This window comes from Clytia hemisphaerica, unplaced genomic scaffold (genome assembly GCF_902728285.1).
Source record: "Clytia hemisphaerica strain Z4C2 unplaced genomic scaffold, Clytia hemisphaerica genome assembly, whole genome shotgun sequence".
NCBI lineage: Eukaryota > Metazoa > Cnidaria > Hydrozoa > Leptothecata > Clytiidae > Clytia > Clytia hemisphaerica.
Genome location: NW_027103286.1, coordinates 2,392,423 through 2,414,260, shown reverse-complemented (window position 1 = coordinate 2,414,260; position 21,838 = coordinate 2,392,423). Strand labels below are relative to the sequence as shown.

Genomic DNA, 21,838 nt, shown 5'->3' with positions numbered 1-21,838 from the left:
ACCAAAGGGTTGTCTTCGCAATGAACTTTGAGGAGTGGTGAAAGAGGAAAAAAAGGATTTTAGAAAACGAGGAAATGATAAAAGAATTTCATATTTCCGACCCCTATACGGGTTTGATAGATCATAATGTTCCTTGATATTTCTATTAATTGATTAGATATGTGTTTCGAAGCTTAATTTATTTCAAATGTGTGCAAATGAAGAAGAAAATGAAGAAATGATAGCATGGTTTGAAAGAGAGAGAGAGAGGAAAAAAATATCAGAACAGAGTACATTTCTATTGCCAACACAACATTTTCTTTATTTTTCACTTTAATTTGTTAAGAAAATAAAGTCGAGAATCGACACTCTGCAAGTTGGATACTTCTATGTTGAAACAGCCATTTTACAAATGATCAATTTTTCTATTTTTCTTTCTCTCTGTTTAGTTTTAAAATCTATCTACTTGCTGTTTTAATTTATGGATTTTTAATATGTGAAAAACAAAAGAATTTATTGCGATTAATTCAGTGAAACATCATTCTGAGACCAAAGTCAAAAAAATATCATGGGTAGCAGTAAAAGAAAATATTTGAAACGTTCAAAAATCATAAAATTAAACGTTTGTTATTGGCTCATTTATGAATATGATATAGTAGGCACCTGAATTCCAATAGAAGTTAATCATTTCCAGCCTTCTTTATCGAAAAATAGCTTTTTTTTAATATCCCGCTAAGAGATATCAAAATCAATGATGTGGGGGAAATAAAGGGATTTTTGTAAAGAAATTGATTAATAATAGATTGATGATTGAATGATGACTTTTCTATTCGATAAGTTTCTATCAAGATATCATATCTCTTCCTGGAGATTTTACTTCATCCGGCTCATGAAAATTTTTGAAAACAAAAATAGAAATAACAAGTAGATTAAGGGGCGATTTTTTCAATCAATCAATCAATCGATCAATCAATCAATCAATCAATCAATCAATCAATCAATCAATCAATCAATCAATCAATCAATCAATCAATCAATCAATCAATCAATCAATCAATCAATCAATCAATCAATCATCATCAATCAATCAATCAATCAATCAATCAATCAATCATCAATCAATCAATCAACCAATCAATCAATCAATCAATCAATCAATCAATCAATCAATCAATCAATCAATCAATCAATGCAACCTTGAGGCAAGAGATTGAGATTGCGCCAGTATGAAACACCGTGTAGCAATTGAATGTTAGATCTTTATTTTTGGGATGAGCTGGAGTTTTTACAAGATACTTCACTAATTGGTCATTTGAAGTGATAGAGATGACGCCTTCTTTAGAAAAAGTAACAAAATTGTTTTATTACTGGTTAACAACCAACCAAATCAAAAAAGAGCTTGTAAAAACTCCAGCTTGACCCTTATTTTTTGATATAAAAACAATATTATACCAAAGTTTAATGGTGAAAAAATAGATTTTCAATTTCCATCATGAAGTAGTGTGTCACTGGGTGGGGTCCCAAGGATTGGATCGAAACGCATACAGACAGGGGTTGTATTTCCTATATAATCATGTTTTATCTACCCAACATATCTCAATAATAAGGGTTTCTTCAGTGGAAGTCTATTTAGTTCAATGACGTCTATGTTTTGATTTGAGAGCTAGCAACCTAACTGAGATATTGATCTGAGGTCATTTAAAACTTGACATATTACTATTTGCTATCCTTTAGCAGGCACGACGCAACGGGTACGGCAGGTACGGCGGCTGCCGTACCAGATTTTCACAAAAATACCCGAAGTTTCCTCTTCGTCGGTAAAATCGCTATAAAATCGCTTAAATTTCCTCATTCGCCGTACCAGATATAAAAAGCTTCCGTCGTGCCTGCTTTAGTCAATAAAATGGCTATTTCAATGAAGATTTTAAAATTAAATTTCGATAAAAAAGTGAATTCTTATCACTACACATATGATTTCATATAGCTTTTTTTTTATCAAATTTTTGTTTTTGATAAATAATAGGTTTAAGGAAGTAAAATAATAAGCTGAAAATGATAAAAATGAAGATATATAGAAATTTATTGGGGGCATGAAAAAAGGTCGATTGGGTAAAATGAGTAATTATGAGGATCTCAGCGCCTCACCGAAAAATCGATATAAGATGGTGACAGATCTAATAAAAGTTTTGACTGTGCATTTGTTTTCTACTAGTCATTTACACCCTTTAGACTCTCCTTTGGAACTCAAAATTGAATACTATTCTTTTATATTGACTATTTTTTGATAAGCAAAACAACAACATAAAGAGAAGAGAAATTTATTGGAGATGATTTCTAGCTACAGAAACCAGTCACTTTAGGACAAAAGACCAAAACAATAGCATGGAATTTTAAAGAAAAAAAAATGGATTAAAATTTCATTAGCCATAGGTTAAACTTATCACTGGCGAAGGCGAAAGTTAAAAAATGAAATTCTAGAAATCATAGACTCAATAGAAAACATACAGTCAAAAAGTGAGGAAATGGACTATTTTTTGCAACGTATTGTCAACGTATTTCAATGACATAAAGTCGGCGCTATCAAATTCAATCGAATAATTAATCACAGTAAGGAAAACTTTGATGGAATTTAAATTCACAATTTTTTATAATATATACTTTTATATTGAATGACAAAAGAACTTTTTATTTTCGTTATAAAGCGAAAAAAAATAAATCAAAATTGAATGGTGCCAGTGGTTGATGCATTTTTAATCGATTTATTTATTTATCCTCCCAAAAAATACTAAAAATGGTAGGCATTTAAACTCTAAAAGATTATTTTCTGTAGCAGACTTATAGTTTTTGGGTATTATATAAAAGTATTAAAGTTTCTATTTCAAGATGGTAGACATTCACTTGTCGAAATTCGAATATGTGGACGAGGTTAGTCAATGAGATTCATTTGTTTTCGAAGGAGAAGATTATGATTTATTCAAAACAAATCTTAAACTGTCCCTTAGTTTCAAATCTAGAGAGAATATTTAAAAACAACATTACAATATATACATACAAAACTACTGATTTTTTTAGGCAATAAAAAAATGAAGGAATCTGGTATGAATATCCCACTCATATTTCATCTAAATCAAAAACAAAGTAGTCTCTTCTACGATCAAAAATAGGTGATAATGTCGTCTTTGGTTTGATAGAAATATCTCTGACATTGATTTCCTTGTATTTCATACGAAAACCTTTCTTGTGTATACTACTGTCTGTTTTGAAATGAATCTTTAAAGAATCACCCGTGGAATGTATACGTTTCCCTCTCAAATAACCGCCACATTTTTTAGCAATTAATGGTGCTTTTGGACCAACACCATCAAAAATTTCAACAAAATCGAATTGGCATGGTTCACTTTCAATATGAAATGTTTCAAATACAATTAAAACACGTTTATTTACATTGTTGTCCGCCTTTGTTTTGATTGTCCAGTGACAATCGATGTTTGGCCCATATTTAACACGTGAGTTATACTCAAGGTGTGAATGAATGTATTGCCAGGTTCGTTTCGCTTCCAGCTTTCCTCCACAGACTATTGATTTGAAAATGAAAAAAATGAAAAAATGAAAACATACATTTAGTTAGAAATTTTGTTCATTGTCGAGACTGCATGACGAATTAGTTCGGGTGACGGTTTTTTGTCTTACAGCTCATAACAGGAGCATAAATTTCATGAAAATTTCATGATTATTTTGCCAAAGATAAAATGCCAGGACTGTTGTTTGCATTTCTTTGTATCCCTTTTTCTAGGTCCAACGAATCTATAAAATTATTCGAGCTTTACCTTGATATTATGATATCGTTAACAAAGAAGAAAATGAGTCTTACCTAAAATAACAGAGCTTAGTAGTTCTCCACGAGGCTGAGGTAAAAAATAAAAACCTCCCTCTATACACCTTTTCGACCGTAACCGCCAATTGCCGCACAGGCATTTTTTGTCCGTTTTACCACCCTAAAACCGTTCCAGTCTTTTCTTCGCACCCAAAGACAATAGAAAAAGTGTAAAAAAAAGGATTGGATCAAGTTTAGGGTGGTAAATTAAATAATAAAGCGCTCGACTACGGTCGAAAAGGTGTATACATTGTAAATTAAATCAACTTACTGCTACGGAAAGTGATTTTGAACAACGGATGACGATGTTGGAATTTGCTGACGATTCTCATTTGATTATCTTTCGTAATGTAGGTTTGGTTCTTCATCAGGATTCCATTGCACAAACCATCTCCGTTGATCATCAACGGACACTCAAGTGCATTGAACGTCTTCTTTTTCACCTGTATTTATCATTGAAAAACGTGGAAGATAAGTAAGCAGAACAAGCTCAAAAGATGTGTGAACTCCGGGGGGACTGACCTTGACAGTCGACGGGGACGTGCCGCTGGAGTTCGAAAAGTTGACACTGTCAGATATGAATTTTTAGTAAAATGGTGACCCTGTTAGAACAAAAAATTAATTTTTTTTCAATTTCCACCCTAACAAGTGGCAAAAATGACTAAAAGTAGACGAAAAACTGAAAAATGTTCTAATTTTTACCCTGAAGAATTGTCCAAATAACCAAAAGTGGACCCTAACAGATACACATCTTGAAAATTAGTAGATTTGGGACCCTGTCAAAGCCTAAAAAGGGACCCTAACCAGCGGTACGTCCCGTACCCAATTTTGCCAAAGTGCCCCCCCGGGCGTAAACTATTATGTTTATTCCATCCGTTTGCAATACGCCCTGACTGGAATTTATTCGCAAGCAAGAAACGACAGGTGCGCGTTACTTTAACCTTTATTGTGTCAGCTAGGTAGAATGTTTTTTTAGTTTGGTGTGAGGATAGAACCACCTAGCGTAGATGGATTCAATATTTTTACGTGAATAGCCCAGTAATCTAGGCCTGTTTTCACGGGGTCAATAACCAGCCGACTCGGTCATCTATGAACCGAACGGAACATTGGAAGTAGCGGGAACCCCTGTTTTCAGGCACTAATGGAAGCTACGATAAGTAAGTCTCTTCACAAGTGTAACATCACATACCTCCACTTTGGCTTGCACACGATGACCAGGCACTGAGAAGATGTTCCAAACACAATTTTGTCCCCCGAAATATTTATTTGGAAATCCTGGCGAAGTAACAGTACCTTCATGAGCGTATTTTGTGGTCGTACAGCTTCCTAGGAAATTGAAAATAAATTAATTATATCGTCATTAAAGCTAGACCAGCCCAGTCTTTACATTAAATATAAACTTGATTACAAAGATATATCAATTTGAAAAATTATACGGGCACCAAACATGATAACTACCGTAGCTATTCACCAAAGATTCCCAAAATGGTACTTGATGCCTCTCTGCTTGATGCTCAGCAATTAAGAGAAGGATCAAGGGTAAGTGGAGCAATCCAGGGAGAAAGAGTGGCATCCTCTCCTACCTTTGGGTAGATAGCGATCGAAAGAGGAGCCTTCGGATCACCCCCGACTGCGGTCGCCGACTTACTTACTATTCATAGACTCATTCGATAAAATAGGCTGCAAGGGAAATTTAATCCCTTACGGTTTCTAGATTTCAAGGGATTACAGATGAAGCTTAGCTCTGATCATCAAAGCTTTAAACTTAGACACCCCTGTCTCACAGCCCCGTTGGAACTTCTTTCGTAGTGTTGATGAATTTATTTTCGAAATCCCAAAAGTAATAGTATGGATTTGGAATGCAATTTTTTCCATTAAATCTTAAGCAGGGATGAGATCAAAGTCAATTTTCCAGTGGGACTGAAATTGTAGGATATTTTCCTAGCGGAACGAAATTTTGGCTAAATTTTCCAGTCGGCCGAGGCTACTTACCAAAGATACAGGTATGGTTATCACTAGAGAGCTCAAAACCAAATGGACATTGACATCGGTAAGAGATTGGTGTATTTGTGCAAAGGTGTGAACATCCTCCGTTGTCAACTAAACACTCATTTTTATCTGAAATGATATACCAATGAACTTCGTTGAAAAGTTGTAAAATGGGAAATAAAAACAGCTGTGAAATCTGTAAGAAATTACTAATGGGATGCCAAGAAATTGTATAATAGAATTATTCACTAATCACTAAACACGTGATATGGGAAGGATATACAGGCTTGTCACAACATCCATATAAAGTTATATGAATATTGAAGCAACGTCGTGTGCAAGTAACGAAAAATGAGATATTCTAATATAATATATACCTGCAATTACAGAGATCAGAAATCTTTTCATAAAAGGAATCTGATTATTATTAGATTCGAAATGAACAATGACATGATTGGCAGCTACTGTCAGCTCCTTTACAGTCAAATGTGATCCACATAGTTTTTGGACAACTTGTTCTTTTCCATGATCATCAGTACTGACGAAAGAAAGACTATCACATGTTTCCTAAAACATAAATATGGAGTAAAACAATGGATCATTTTCGTCTTCGAATCATATACCTAAAATCCTTTAAATTGAGAAATAATTATAAAAAATAAAGGCCGATTTTAGGTTAAAATTGCAAAATATTGGCCCTTTTTACGCCGGCCCTTATTACGCCACGAGCCCAAAGATAACGCCAATAAAAACACGGCAGGTGTAAAAAGGGCTGATAAGGTACTTTGTTTCAAGGTTTTCACACTTTTCATTAGTTATAGTCTTGAATGACATAACTTAGTAGTAGAAAACCAGATTTTTCTCGCACAGTTCCTGATAAGGTTTTCACACTTTTCATTAGTTTTGTTTGAAGAAAATGTGTGAAATCAACTTACATTATTTTCGCCTGCTAAATGGATCTGTTGAAACTGGAAAACAATACTGTCTGAGGATAAAGCGTTGATCTTCCAGCGACAGTTCGATCGTGATGGGTAATTTGATGGATAATTCAGTGAACGCAGATAATATTGATGGCCAGGTGATAGATCAATGATTTGGTCTTTGCAGTCGCCTAAAACAACAAGCGATACTTTTATGGACCTACCTGGTTATCAAACTAATCAGTGAACATTGAAACAATGAAACACATAAGACATAACTGGTCAAAATACAAAAAATAAAGAAAATGAAAGCATATCTATTGAGAGAAACTATCAACACTATTGAAAAAGATTTTTGAAAAAGAAATAAACCAGCTGCGCTGGAAGGTCAGCCCAATAAGCTTAAAACGATTAGAAGGAAGTACAATCAAGAAACCTAAGTCGATGTTAAAGCCAAAGAGGTTGAAAAGCTCATTTTGGTTGAACTTCAGACAAAAAAAAGTTTAACACAAAGTTGAATTTGTCCAAAGCAGACAGAGATGTGATAGATTATTTCATCCTTGGAATTTCACATAAATCTTTTCGTTAGAATGTCTAAAACCTGCTTCCTGCATTTGATAAGAGAACTGATTCATCCATCGGAGATATTCATATCTCTGAGGAGATGGTACAGAATCAATTGAAAGAGCTCAACCATAATAAGTCATTCGGTCCAGACGAAATACACCCTAGGATACTAGAGGAATTATCTGCCTATCTGTCTCTACCCTTGGCTGTAATTATGAACAAATCTTTAGTTGAAGGCTCATTACCACAAGATTGGAAGGTGGCACATGTCACACCTATCTACAAAAACAAGGGACCTCAGAATTTGGCAGTCAATTATCGACCTGTTAGTTTGACATCGGTAGTGTGCAAATTAATGGAATCAATACTGAGGAAACACATCATGAAGCACCTTTCTGATCATAATCTTTTATCGAACAAACAATATGGCTTCATTAACAACCGTTCAACCGTGACACAGCTTTTGTACTATATGGATAAATGTTATGAGAGCATCTCTAAAGGAAACGTTGTTGATAGTGTCTACTTCGATTTTGCGAAGGCTTTCGACACTGTACCCCACCGTCGACTATGCAAGAAACTATCAGCATATGGCATCAACGGTTCAATCTTAAAATGGATAACGTCATTTCTAACAGGTCGAACTCAATCAGTAAAAGTGAACCAGTCCTTCTCGACTACAGACCCTGTAGTGAGTGGTATTCCACAGGGTAGTGTACTGGGACCAATACTGTTCGTGCTATACATCAATGATCTTCCTGAAAAGGTCATCTCATTGATCCTACTGTTTGCTGATGATGTCAACTGCATCGAAGACTCTGTTTCCCTTCAGAATGATATAGACCACTTGTAGAATGGTCGAAAGACTGGCTATTACTATTCCATCCTGAAAAGTGTCACGTTCTGACGCTAGGAAAGTTTGGAAACATCAAACATGCTCATCCATATTCCCTAGATGGACGCCAATTGGAACACGTCTTTGAAGAAAAAGATCTTGGAATCCTCATTGACTCAGAACTTACATTTGAAGAACACATTGCAAAGCAAGTCAAAAAAGCAAACGCGATACTTGGCATAATCAATCGAGGATTTGTAAACATGTACATTTAAAACATTGTATTATACGTTTGTTCGCCCGCATCTGGAGTACGCTCAGTCAGTATGGTCTCCGTTTCTACGTAAACACGTAAATCTGATTGAAGGAGTACAAAGACGGGCAACAAAACTTGTTCAAAAATATCGTAATATGTCTTATGAAGAACGATTGCGTGAATTAGATCTTCCTACGTTCGAGTTTAGAAGACACTTTTGTGACATGGTCCAACTTTACAAGCACATCAACTATTACGAAAAAGATACCATCCCAAACAAGATAGCCCGTCGAACGCGACCAAACAGAAGGCACAACTTTGAGATGATTCCAAACTTTGGAAGCGATGGACTCCGTGGTGTACAAACGAATTCCTTCTTTTATCGAACTATACCAACCTGGAATAAATTGCCAAAAGATGTCGCTGAGGCAAAGACAGTCAAAGTTTTCAAAGAAAGACTCAACACTGCATGGAGTAAACACCCGAAAAGATTCAACATGAGACAATTGTAAAATACGTATAATCACGATCAGTTCCAGAGGCCCTCGTGCGCCTAGAACTTTGTTACATTATAATAATAATTCTCTGAGAAAGTATCCGAGGCGGCCGCTGTATAATATGTTCACTGCGGCTTTCGTCACTTTTGTTCATTTTTGGCATTTTTATGTTGATTTATTTATTTTTTCTCCAGTCAAGGCCGCCCCTCGTTTATAGTTGAGTGTGCACGGTTCCCGGGGGGGGGGGGCATTTACCTTGACAGCCGACGGGGACGTGCCGCTGGAGTTTGAAAAGTGGACCCTGTCAGATATGAATTTTTGGCAAAATTGGGACCCTGTCAGAACGAAAAATTGAAAATTTTCCCATTTTCGACCTGAAAATAAAAGTACTGAAAATTTGAAAGATTTTCTGTTTTCCACCCTGAAAATTGTCCAAAATAATAAAAAAATCGACACATCTTGAAAATTAGTAAATTTGGGAACCTGTCAGATATCTTCAGAGCCTAAAAAAGGAACCCTGACAAGCGACACATCCCCGTACCCAATTTTGCCTAAGTGCCTCCCCCGGGGCACGGTTAGCTGTCTAGTACACGCTTTTTTATAAGAATGGTGTACATCCATTTCATCAGGGATATTCTTATATTTTTTGGGAAAATCATCCTAAAATATTCTTATAGCATTCTTAGGTTAGGACTAAACTTAACATTTCGTACATACGTCTCAAGCGTAAAATGACATTTGTGTGAAAGGAGTGGGCCTTACTTGGGGGTAATTGACAATTTATAATTGAAAATGCTCTAAAAACTGTAAAAATGGCATTCTTAGCTTGAGTAGCAAAATTCCATGATGGTGATATTCTTAGCATTATTCTTAATTTTTTGGCCATTTTCATCAAGGACATTCTTATAAAGTGTATTCTTATAAAAAAAAGCGTGTAATCACTTGAAAAGAATAGTCAATTGATTCAGATTGATTTAAATGGCGTGTTGAACCTAAGTATAATGTGAATGAATAGAGGCATTTTATATTGAGGAAGCTGCTTAGCTGCTTAGAAAATTCCGTCCAGTTTCGATAACTCAATCAAAAGTTATGACGATTCCAAGTTTATGTTACGCCACTTTGTTCCTTTCTTACACACAAAAACTCTCCAGACAAGAAAGCCTCAAAACCAATCATAAATAAACCAGCTGCGCTGGAAGGTCAGCCTAAATTGCTTAATATGATTAGAAAGATATGTTGTTAAAAATTGATATGAAATACTAAAACGAGAGTAAAAAATCATCAAATTTACGTTTGTATACAATATGGATTAACGAAAATATGCCATGTTACAATCTGTATGACAGAATAATTATTCGTCTCTTAATTAGGATAAATATTTAGATAATAAAAATTAGATATACAGATGAACGGCAACAAAAGGCTACACCAACAACAGATTCAAGAAAATAAAAGTCAAGCTGGACAAAAAATCAAAAAAGTTTCAAAAACGAAGATGCTGTAAATCAGTAAAAGTTAAAATGGTGTCATTCTTATTCATCTTAACTCCAGAGAAATAGTTTAGCTTAAAACTACATGTTTTTTATAATAAGCAATGAAAAATTCAAAATAAGGTTTACACCGACACCCAAAATACTATTTAAAATTTATTCAAATTTAAAGTTTATGTTTAGCATACCCGGTGTCGTCCCAGAAAGACTGTAATTATTGTACTGTATTTTCCCTAATCTGAGCCTAAATATGCTTAAAAGTGCAATATTTATCTATTAAAAAATATTTAATCCATTTATATACATTTATTATTTATCATTATTAGTCCAGAATGTATAAAGTGTCCGCCATCAAATCACAGTGAAAAAATGCAAGTCTAGAAAAACATAATTTTTGTCAATAATTTGATGAAGAATACTTCAGCCTTTCTGAAATTTACATAGGAGCTGCACTTTAAATATATATATATACTTGATTAATTTCCATTTACGCTTGATCATAATTATCTCCAAGTCAAAAAGAACAAAATGAAATGCAAGTGTCTGCTTTCAAATCGCAGTGAAAAATTCATTTTTACGTCAATAACTTGATGAAGAACTTCGGTCTTTCTCAAATTCACATATGAGCGGTACTTTAATATACTTGATCAATTTCCATTTACGCTTTATCATAATTATCTCCAAGTCGGTCCAAAAAAACAAACGTAACTGCCAGTGAAAAACGCAAGTCTAGAAAAAATCATTTTTGCGTCAATAATTTGATGAAGAACTTCGTTGTTTCTCAAATTTACATAGGAGCTGTACTTTAATATACTTGATCAATTTCCATTTACGCTTTACCATAATTATCTCCAAGTCGGTCCAAAAAAACAAACATAACTGCCAGTGAAAACGCAAGTCTAGAAAAAAATCATTTTTGCGTCAATAATTTGATGAAGAACTTCGTTCTTTCTCAAATTTACATAGGAGCTGTACTTTAATATACTTGATCAATTTCCTTTTACGCTTTATCATAATTATCTCCAAGTCGGTCCAAAAAAACAAACGTAACTGCCAGTGAAAAACGCAAGTCTAGAAAAAATCATTTTTGCGTCAATAATTTGATGAAGAACTTCGTTGTTTCTAAAATTTACATAGGAGCTGTACTTTAATATACTTGATCATTTTCCATTTACGCTTTATCATAATTATCTCCAAGTCGGTCCAAAAAAACAAACGTAACTGCCAGTGAAAACGCAAGTCTAGAAAAAAATCATTTCTGCGTCAATAATTTGATGAAGAACTTCGTTCTTTCTCAAATTTACATAGGAGCTGTACTTTAATATACTTGATCAATTTCCTTTTACGCTTTATCATAATTATCTCCAAGTCGGTCCAAAAAAACAAACGTAACTGCCAGTGAAAAACGCAAGTCTAGAAAAAAATCATTTTTGTGTCAATAATTTGATGAAGAACTTCGTTCTTTCTCAAATTTACATAGGAGCTGTACTTTAATATACTTGATCAATTTCCATTCACGCTTTATCATAATTATCTCCAAGTCGGTCCAAAAAAAACAAACGAAACGTAACCGCCAGTGAATAACGCAAGTCTAGAAAAAAAATCATTTTTGCGTCAATAATTTGATGAAGAACTTCGTTGTTTCTAAAATTTACATAGGAGCTGTACTTTAATATACTTGATCATTTTCCATTTACGCTTTATCAATATTATCTCCAAGTCCCAGAAGAACAAGCATATTCAGATATTAAATGTCTAGCTATCAAATCAAAAGAAAACACCAAGTTCGAGAAAACATTATTTTTGTGAATAATCAGATAATTAAGCTGTGAACTGTAATATATATACATTCCATCAAATTCCAGTAATTGTTGGTGGTTATTCTATATTCAATTCCAAAATGAAAAAATATGTTTTCATGCTACAAAATAATTCACAATTCAGGAAAAAACTTGAGCAAATAAGTTGAAATCTTCATACTTTAAAGAAAAGAACATCCTTATAATCTAACTCCAGTGTTGTATCTTCCTTTGCAGCAGATTTCGCTATATGCACAGACCGCGCAGAGCAATTTTTTTCCCCGATAATTTTTCCTATCCATCATTCCGTGATTCAGGGGGTATTGGGTCAGGGTCAGGGTTGCTAGTAACGGCTTGTCACTGTGCCGGGTGCATACTCGGCGCCTTGGGCCCCGCAGGGTTGCTAGTAACGGCTCGAATTTCAGTCAGGTTTAAAAAAGGGGTACTTTTACCCATATTATAATAACATTACCCCCGTCTTTTGCCAGTTCGGTATAATTTGTTATGAATTGCGTAATTTTGCTGTGCGGCGATGGCTCAATGGATAGAGCGCTGGTTTCAGAAACTGAAGGTCTTTCTTTGGTGGTGGTTCGAATCCCACTCGGTGCGAAAATTAGATTGGTCGAAATTGATGGAAAAATGATTGACAGGTATGAAAACTCAGTCAGAAATGAGAAACTAAGTCTCAGAAAGTAGAATAAACAGGTAAGGTGAAAGATGGGGAAGGGAAAATGGGCCGTCGCGCTCTGAGCATTTAGCGAAATGTGCAGCAGCGCCTTGGCAGCCATATTGAATTGTTTTTGACACATATCCGGAAACCAAACTTAGCCCGATTGGATAAATTGAAAGCGTATCCCAACCGGAACGCTGCCCTAAAAAAGCAAATACACAGGTCGGGAAACCAAACTTAACCCGATCGGATGCTAACTTTAGAAATCGGGGAAACACTTTTTTTTTTCTGACCCTGCTGCGGAATAATAGCGAAATGAATGCTCAGCTGGGGCTGACCAAAAACTTTCTTTACACTCTCTATTTATTTACAATGCAATAGCTTCTTTCAATTTATTGAATAAACAAAAAAAATCATTTTTCACTTTCTTCTTTTTAATTATCGTGTTCTTTTATTATTATGCGCAAATCTTTTAATGAAGTTATGTGTTTCTTTTCTCTTCCAAGAAAGAATATTTTTCGCGCCAAAGTTTTCCCGATAACTCGTTTTCCGAAAATAATCCGAAATCGGAATTATAAGTTGAGTCTTTAACGAAGAAAAAAATCGTGAAAGAGATTTGAAGGGTCACCGGGGCTGACCAATAAAAAAGCTATTAAGCGCTTTTCTTTATAAAAACCACTATCAGACAGAAAAATGCACAGCTTAATAAATAAGGTTTCCAGAAAACTCAAACCGTCGCACTCTACCGTGACATTTTCTTCTCTTAGAAAAAATAATAATAAAAAAACAATTTGGCTAATAACATTGATCTATGCTCATAAATAGTGATTCTTATAGATAAAGATTCGTTTTTCAGCCAAAAAAATAATAAGTGTTTACAGAAAACTCAAATCATTACCCTCCACCGTGACATTTTCATCGTAAAAAAACTAATAAAAATGATAATAATAATAATAATAATATGGCTAAGAACATTGATGTATTCTTATTAAAAGTGGTTCTTATAGATAAAAATGCGATTTTTGAGCCAAAAAAATTTTTTTGCAAAAATCTGCTTGAGCCATCCTTCAACTATGATTGTACCCTACTTTCATGCTAAAAATCAGAAAAAATTAATGATCCAATTTTTCACAAAGTCCAAAAAACCCGTTTTTAAGCCGTTTTTTGGCCCAAATTTGCCCCAAAAATTTTTTTTTCGAAAATCGGGCTCCGTCACATTCGAGGGTTTATGGTCATGCACCTTTGTGCCAAAAATCAGAAAAAACTAATGAGCAAATCTCGAGAAAAGCTGGTAACTAACACACTAACTAACGAACGAACGAACATGGGTTAATTTATAGGACCTCCACCCCACCGGGGTAGGTCCAATAACCAGAGTAATTTGTAAGACTTTGAATAATGAATGTTTTAAATGCAAATGCTCAAATTTAGGGGTTGATACCCAAAATAAGTTAGATTTTACCTTGGATTAAATGAAGGTTAGCCTGTTTGAGACGAGATCCGCGTTTTTATTGCGAAGTTAAACAAATCGAGAAAAAATTATTGCTGGGAAGACACAGGCTAAATGAAGATTAGTGGAATATAGAAATTTTTTGATAGAGATCGGTTATCTTCACATCGATCAATTTATAAGACTTACTTTCACATGATCTCCCATCTGATTGTAATATGTATCCATGGTTACAAGAACAATAATGGCGGCTGATAACGTCATGACATTGATGTTGACAACCACCGTTGCCTGTCAGACATTCGTTCATTTCTACGTGGTGAAAAAAAAACAAACTCTTCCATTCATTTTATGGAAGTAATAACTCTCCATTAACGATTGTTGAGTACCTCCTGCAACAAATCCTTAGACAGAATAAACATAACAACAATCCAAACTCCCGTATTTTTCACAAAATAGCCTATTGTTCTTTTACTCCATGCAAACAAAACAGTGATATAATATCATATGAAAGGGTAAAGAAAAAATATACAGTTATTCGAATTCGATAAATAATCAAACGAATCAAATCTTCAGCTGGGGTGACCAAGTTTAACATCTTTTTTAATCATTTAATTGATCAAAAACCTTGCCAAGCACCTACCTGCGCTATATTGTAAAGAGAATCCACTTCGTGTTTTCTTAGAATTGGAACGGAAACGAACAATAGCCGTGCTGCCACTCGTTAACAATGACCTTCCTATCTGACGTAATCGACAAAAATGGCCAAGGATTTCTGCATTGTGTGTATCAATAATCTCTACATGATCTTTCTTGCAGTCTGGCGATTTTTTCAGCTTTAAAACATTGAAATTGAAAAGTATTCGCTGACCCTGAAATAAGGTGAAAATCAAAGCATAAGAAATTAATTGTAACATGTCGCAGGATTGACACCATAACAGTTAGATCAACTATTGCAGGATTGCAGTGAATAGCCATGTGCTACCATACTCTTGAAGATTGCCTATACTACTTAAGTAACATGTCACAGTGTTGACACCATAACCTTAGATCAACTATTGCAGGATTGCAGTAAATAGCCATGTGCTACCATAATCTTGAAGATTGCCTATACTACTCAAGTAACATGTCACAGTGTTGACACCATAACCTTAGATCAACTATTGCAGGATTGCAGTAAATAGCCATGTGCTATCATAATCTTGAAGATTGCCTATACTACTCAAGTAACATGTCACAGTGTTGACACCATAACCTTAGATCAACTATTGCAGGATTGCAGTAAATAGCCATGTGCTATCATAATCTTGAAGATTGCCTATACTACTCAAGTAACATGTCACAGTGTTGACACCATAACCTTAGATCAACTATTGCAGGATTGCAGTAAATAGCCATGTGCTATCATAATCTTGAAGATTGCCTATACTACTCAAGTAACATGTCACAGTGTTGACACCATAACCTTAGATCAACTATTGCAGGATTGCAGTAAATAGCCATGTGCTATCATAATCTTGAAGATTGCATATACTACTCAAGTAACATGTCACAGTATTGACACCATAACCTTAGATCAACTATTGCAGGATTGTAGTAAATAGCCATGTGCTATCATACTCTTGAAGATTGCCTATACTACTCAAGTAACATGTCACAGTGTTGACACCATAACCTTAGATCAACTATTGCAGGATTGCAGTAAATAGCCATGTGCTACCATAATCTTGAAGATTGCATATACTACTCAAGTAACATGTCACAGTATTGACACCATAGACCTTAGATCAACTATGGCAGGATTGCAGTGAATAGCCATGTGCTACCATAATCTTGAAGATTGCCTATACTACTCAAGTAACATGTCACAGTATTGACACCATAACCTTAGATCAACTATTGTAGAATTGCAGTGAATAGCCATGTGCTACCATACTCTTGAAGATTGCATATACTACTCAAGTAACATGCCACAGTATTGACACCATAACCTTAGATCAACTATTGCAGGATTGTAGTAAATAGCCATGTGCTATCATACTCTTGAAGATTGCCTATACTACTCAAGTAACATGTCACAGTGTTGACACCATAACCTTAGATCAACTATTGCAGGATTGTTAGTGAATAGCCATGTGCTACCATAATCTTGAAGATTGCCTATACTACTCAAGTAACATGTCACAGTGTTGACACCATAGACCTTAGATCAACTATTGCAGGATTGCAGTGAATAGCCTTGTGCTATCATACTCTTGAAGATTGCCTATACTACTCAAGTAACATGTCACAGTGTTGACACCATAACCTTAGATCAACTATTGCAGGATTGCAGTAAATAGCCATGTGCTACCATAATCTTGAAGATTGCCTATACTACTCAAGTAACATGTCACAGTGTTGACACCATAGACCTTAGATCAACTATTGCAGGATTGTAGTAAATAGCCATGTGCTATCATACTCTTGAAGATTGCCTATACTACTCAAGTAACATGTCACAGTATTGACACCATAGACCTTAGATCAACTATGGCAGGATTGCAGTAAATAGCCATGTGCTATCATACTCTTGAAGATTGCATATACTACTCAAGTAACATGTCGCAGGATTGACACCATAACCTTAGATCAACTATTGCAGGATTGCAGTGAATAGCCATGTGCTATCATACTCTTGAAGATTGCCTATACTACTCAAGTAACATGTCACAGTGTTGACACCATGACCTTAGATCAACTATTGCAGGATTGCAGTAAATAGCCATGTGCTACCATAATCTTGAAGATTGCCTATACTACTCAAGTCACATGTCACAGTGTTGACACCATAACCTTAGATCAACTATTGCAGGATTGCAGTAAATAGCCATGTGCTACCATACTCTCGAAGATTGCCTATACTACTCAAGTAACATGTCGCAGTGTTGACACCATAACCTTAGATCAACTATTGCAGGATTGTAGTAAATAGCCATGTGCTACCATAATATTGAAGATTGCCTTTACTACTCAAGTAACATGTCACAGTGTTGACACCATAGACCTTAGATCAACTATTGCAGGATTGTAGTAAATAGCCATGTGCTATCATAATCTTGAAGATTGCCTATATACTCAAGTAACATGTCGCAGTGTTGACACCATAGACCTTAGATCAACTATTGCAGGGTTGCAGTGAATAGCCATGTGTTATCATACTCTTTTGAACAAAGTACAAATTTAGCTCACCCTCGGAACCTCAATCTTCCATTCACAATAGTCTCCTGGTGAATAGTTATCAGGGAAATTCGGAGATTCCATGATATCTGAAGTTGTAGTTAGTTTTCCACCACACAAATCTAAAACAAGGAAGAAAAATAATTAGTTGAAAAATGCAAAGACCAAGGCACGATTCTCCACCAATATTTTCTCGTTTTGGAATAAAAATGCAATACATCGGCGAGGTTGGATTCACTTTGATTTACACAAGGAGATTAACTCCGGTATTCCAGAGGGATAAGAACTCAATGTTAGAGGTTGAGGCAAGCGTTGTCCAAAAAAATTAAAGTTAATGATCACCTTGGTATTTCATTCGAAAAGTGCTCTGTTGATTTCCAATATCGTGTATTGTCAGGACCATCAAATTATTACGGACTTTGAGATGTGTGGGAGGCGGGTTTGTATGGCAATACTTCAGTTTATATGAAGACGAATTTCGTTTATTGATCGAGTGCAGAAGTAGATAAGATTCATCGCATGATTTTGATGCAAATTTAACATTTTGAAATTTAAGGAATAACCGTTGCCCATGAGGTAAGGAAATTCTCCATTCACATGAACGGGGATTTGATGTTTTTGATGAGGGATATTTCATTTCTTGAGATGGAAATTGGATTTCCCCTGTGCGCTGATGTAATGTTTTCCCGCATGCTAAAATAAAACATGGATGCAGAATGGTAGAATATATGGAATATATGATATAAGGATATCAATCAGGGTTTAGACTTTATATGATGAGAATAAAGACTTTGATAAAGAATATCGAAAAAGGGTAAACATTTAGCAATGCCAAATTTCGTTCCTCAAACAATTTTTAAGGAATTTTAACTTAACTCACATGCACATTTATATAACAAATTGGCTTGAAGTTTGTCTTTCTGGCTCAATTGTTCTCGTTGTCCGATCACACCTTTGAATGGTTGTTTGGGTACAAAAGAGAAGGATCCAACGTTCTTGGTGAACATATCCATGGAGTAATGCATAACACTCCCAAGGTCGTAGTCAACACCTAACGAATCAATCTCCTTTGAATTTTTCCTCTCAAAATTCTTCAGAGCATCTAAGAAATACAACGAAGCATAGTTGACTTACATCTTACATAAACAATAAAGATTTCCTTTGATTTCTGTCTTAATATCTCAAAAGTTCTTGAAAGATGAAGTCCCTGAAAAGCTCTTGTGCTAATTTTTTAGACTAAGCTGCATAATGCGAGTTGAAGCTAAAAATTTTCCAAAGGAACCTCAATCTTGTTCCAAGAGCAAAATTGCATCTTTTTTGGATCTAATTATGCGGAATCTTTATTGCCTTTTAGGCGCTTTTAGTCTTGAAAAATGCAACGACTTACGTGGTTGAATGTTGTGTCGAAATATTGTCAAGTGTTTATTAGAATCACTCCTCATATGTTCATGCCAAAATCCTATCACGTGACCAAGCTCATGAAGAACTGTTCCGTAAGTTAGACAGCCCGCTTCTAAGTTGATCCCTTGTCCGGCGTTTTCATCAACTCTACCGACAAATGACGAACATCTGAAAATCAAATAAAAATAGTCTTGATATTTGATAAAAATGATTTCCATGGTGGTTAATGTTTTCTTTCTTAAATAAAATGAAAACATCAACTGAATTGAAAATCTAGCTACGGCGGAGTAGAGCCGCTCGGCATCAGATTTGGATAAAATGAATACTTTGCAGAAGACGTATAGGGTTCATTTGAGCTGAGGCTGAGCATATGCTTAAATTTCTTTTGTTCTATAACAATAGGTCTATTATTTTCAAGCAAAGGGATATCAAATTTGAGTTCAATCCTTTCATGTTAAACAACAGAAGCATGTTTGTGTTTTACGTTTTCCTTACCCACAATTATTTTGGTTTTGAAAGTGAACATAACTGGATTGCTGTGTTTTTAGTATGAATTGGATACACGTGTGTGATTCCCAATGTGTTATCGCTTTCCTGATAGTCACTTGTTCATTGCCTGTCAATGGAGAAAAAAAGTATCAAGAACCAACATCGACACCAAAATTTCTACACCCTGTTTTTTATTACTCAAGCCTAATCCGAAGCTTTTAATTGCCTTTAATGCAGCTTTTAGCAAAGAAAGTTCACTAAACTAAGGAGATCGATATAAACTGGGACTTTGTCAATTAATCAACTAATTTCCAGCGGTGGTGCAGTGAAAAGTAGTCTTGAGGCCTATTTCCACTTTTTGATAGAATGATAACGGAGTTGAGCGACCTAAAAATAATTTCACTATCATTTTGGCCGCCCGTAAGAAAAATATGGGCCCATAGCGTTTATAAAAACCATTACCACACAAATTAATTACAAGGTTTTGATGCTCGTTGAGAATTTTGATAAAGAAAAAAAAGTTTAAGGTTCAAAAGGCAATATATCCGGAGAAATCATTAAGACATGGCTGAATCGATTGTTGTATTCAGAGTAATCATAGTAAATTGATGGACCGATCGCACTATCCATGTAAACTTTGAACAGAAACGTCTTAAAAAGACAGAGAGAAGCTATCAAAGATTTAAAATTCTATGGCACTAATTGCTCTGTAATAAGCACGATTTTCGTCTGAGCATATTGTTTTTGTCCACCCTGTATTTGAATATTATCAGCGATCAGCGATCAAAAAATATCTGCAATCTTGGTTAAAAAGAGTACAATATATCTTTTATTTTATATACATTTTACATTTGCTCGTACAATATGAAAATATTTCACTCGTTCCGGATTTTCTGTATATTGTACGAAAAAATCTCGAAATTTTAAAATATTATACTCATATTGTACTCGCAACTATCCGATAACTATTACGTACTCCCATGTAACCATGTAATTTTGCAGGGGAAAATGTGGATGGTTACCATATTTAATACGTATGTTATCAAAGTAATCAGATAAATAGGGAAATTAATCCATCATAAAACAATTTTTACGACCTGGCAATCGGAGAGCAGAATAATTATGAATAACGGTCCAACTAGCTAATCATCTTGTGGTATATAGACACATGCCAAAAGACGAAGAAAAATAAAGTAATTTACGTCTTAGAGACGATAATATTAAGCCAAATAACCCAAGTTACATTTTCACATGGCCTACTATACACTTTTAAATAATTAACAGCATCACGATAAATTAACTGGAGTCATTCCATATTCTACTTTCGCGAGTCTAGCAACCTTCATATCTAGGTATCAATGTTGACAGGTTATTCTTTATCATTCTAAGTATATGAGCAATGGATATTTTCCTTTTAACAAAATGCTAAGATGAAGATCTTTCAAGCGGTGCCAAATTTTTTTTAAACAAAGTTTCAGACCCATAAGATGGCTTGAAGTTTACTTTGCGAAAATGCAAAAAAAAAAAAAAAAAAAAAAAAAAAAAAAAATGGGTTTTAAAAGGTTGAAAGATTTCGAACTTTCATAAAAATGCTTTTTTTATTGCTTCAGGTATGTACTACATATGTTAAATTTAGGTTGAATTTGGATCCTGACCTAAGAATACCAAAAAAGTATTTAAGGATGGTCTTCCCCAAAAAATCAATACATCATGATAAAGTTAAAAAACACCATTCTTATAAAATAAGCGCATACTAGTATGAACAGCACCTGAAGACCCAGGATTAAAAAAAAAACACTTGGTACCTGTGAAGTTGCTAGATACGGTGTAAGGGATGATTCCATTGGACCATAACTTCTCTTTCACATTGGTAGCTGCTCTCTTGGTACGACTAGTTGTAATTTTCACAATGTCTTTTTGTTTGCAGCCTGTAAAAGTATATTGTATATCTGTATAGCTTTTTTCCAAAATGGAGATATTCAAAATTATTTTCATTTATAGCAAGAAAACTATAGAATTTTAACGCAAGAACTGCGTATAAAGACAAATTGATTTTAAAGATACCTCGACTTGTTATTGAATAAAAAATCAACCTAATCAATAAACTAGAGCAGGATAAAAAATTGACAAAAGATCCTACCAGCTTTGCATGGGTTGTGATATCTATCCACAGCTTGTGCTGGTGATATTGAATCAAAACAAAAACAAAAACACAGGAAAAGAAAAAGAAATATCTGCCAACAGTACATTTCTGATGTCTATATCTCACAACAAAAAGTTCAAAAATAAAGTGTGTCAGTAGATGAAAATTGTTTGTGATTTTATGCCATCATCACCCTATTGGTCTTCGACAAGAAAAATGTAAGAAAAAATTGAAAGTGTTGAAATGAAATGTGGTTTTCT

At 34.7% G+C, this 21,838-nt stretch overlaps 1 protein-coding gene across 2 annotated transcripts; it reads right to left on the bottom strand.

Moving 5' to 3' along the window:
* Window positions 1-2,930: 2,930 nt before the first annotated feature.
* On the bottom strand, window positions 2,931-21,781 carry LOC136806945 (tolloid-like protein 1). 2 transcript variants are annotated; one of them, XM_067063520.1, is made up of 15 exons: window positions 21,576-21,781; window positions 21,241-21,363; window positions 19,442-19,562; window positions 18,933-19,114; window positions 18,426-18,647; window positions 17,888-18,238; window positions 17,558-17,667; window positions 14,970-15,198; window positions 14,516-14,638; window positions 6,778-6,953; window positions 6,220-6,409; window positions 5,846-5,971; window positions 5,043-5,179; window positions 4,125-4,296; window positions 2,931-3,554 (listed from the first exon to the last, which is right to left on the bottom strand). In XM_067063520.1, exons 1-15 carry the CDS (start codon window positions 21,682-21,684, stop codon window positions 3,091-3,093), a joined length of 2,835 nt encoding a protein of 944 aa, XP_066919621.1. In that variant the 5' UTR covers window positions 21,685-21,781; the 3' UTR covers window positions 2,931-3,090. The 2 variants fall into 2 exon arrangements, with proteins under 2 accessions (XP_066919621.1, XP_066919630.1); XM_067063529.1 differs by lacking the exon at window positions 2,931-3,554 and adding an exon at window positions 3,684-3,783.
* Window positions 21,782-21,838: the final 57 nt, after the last annotated feature.

Coding starts and splice junctions, on each gene's coding strand:
- LOC136806945 (XM_067063520.1), bottom strand. CDS start 21,684: ATGTACTGTTGGCAGATATTTCTTTTTCTTTTCCTGTGTTTTTGTTTT. Junction 17,668..17,887: donor TTTTCGAATGAAATACCAAG/GTGATCATTAAC, acceptor TCCTTGTTTTAG/ATTTGTGTGGTGGAAAACTA. Junction 6,954..14,515: donor AGATGGGAGATCATGTGAAA/GTAAGTCTTATA, acceptor TTGTTGTTTTAG/GCGACTGCAAAGACCAAATC.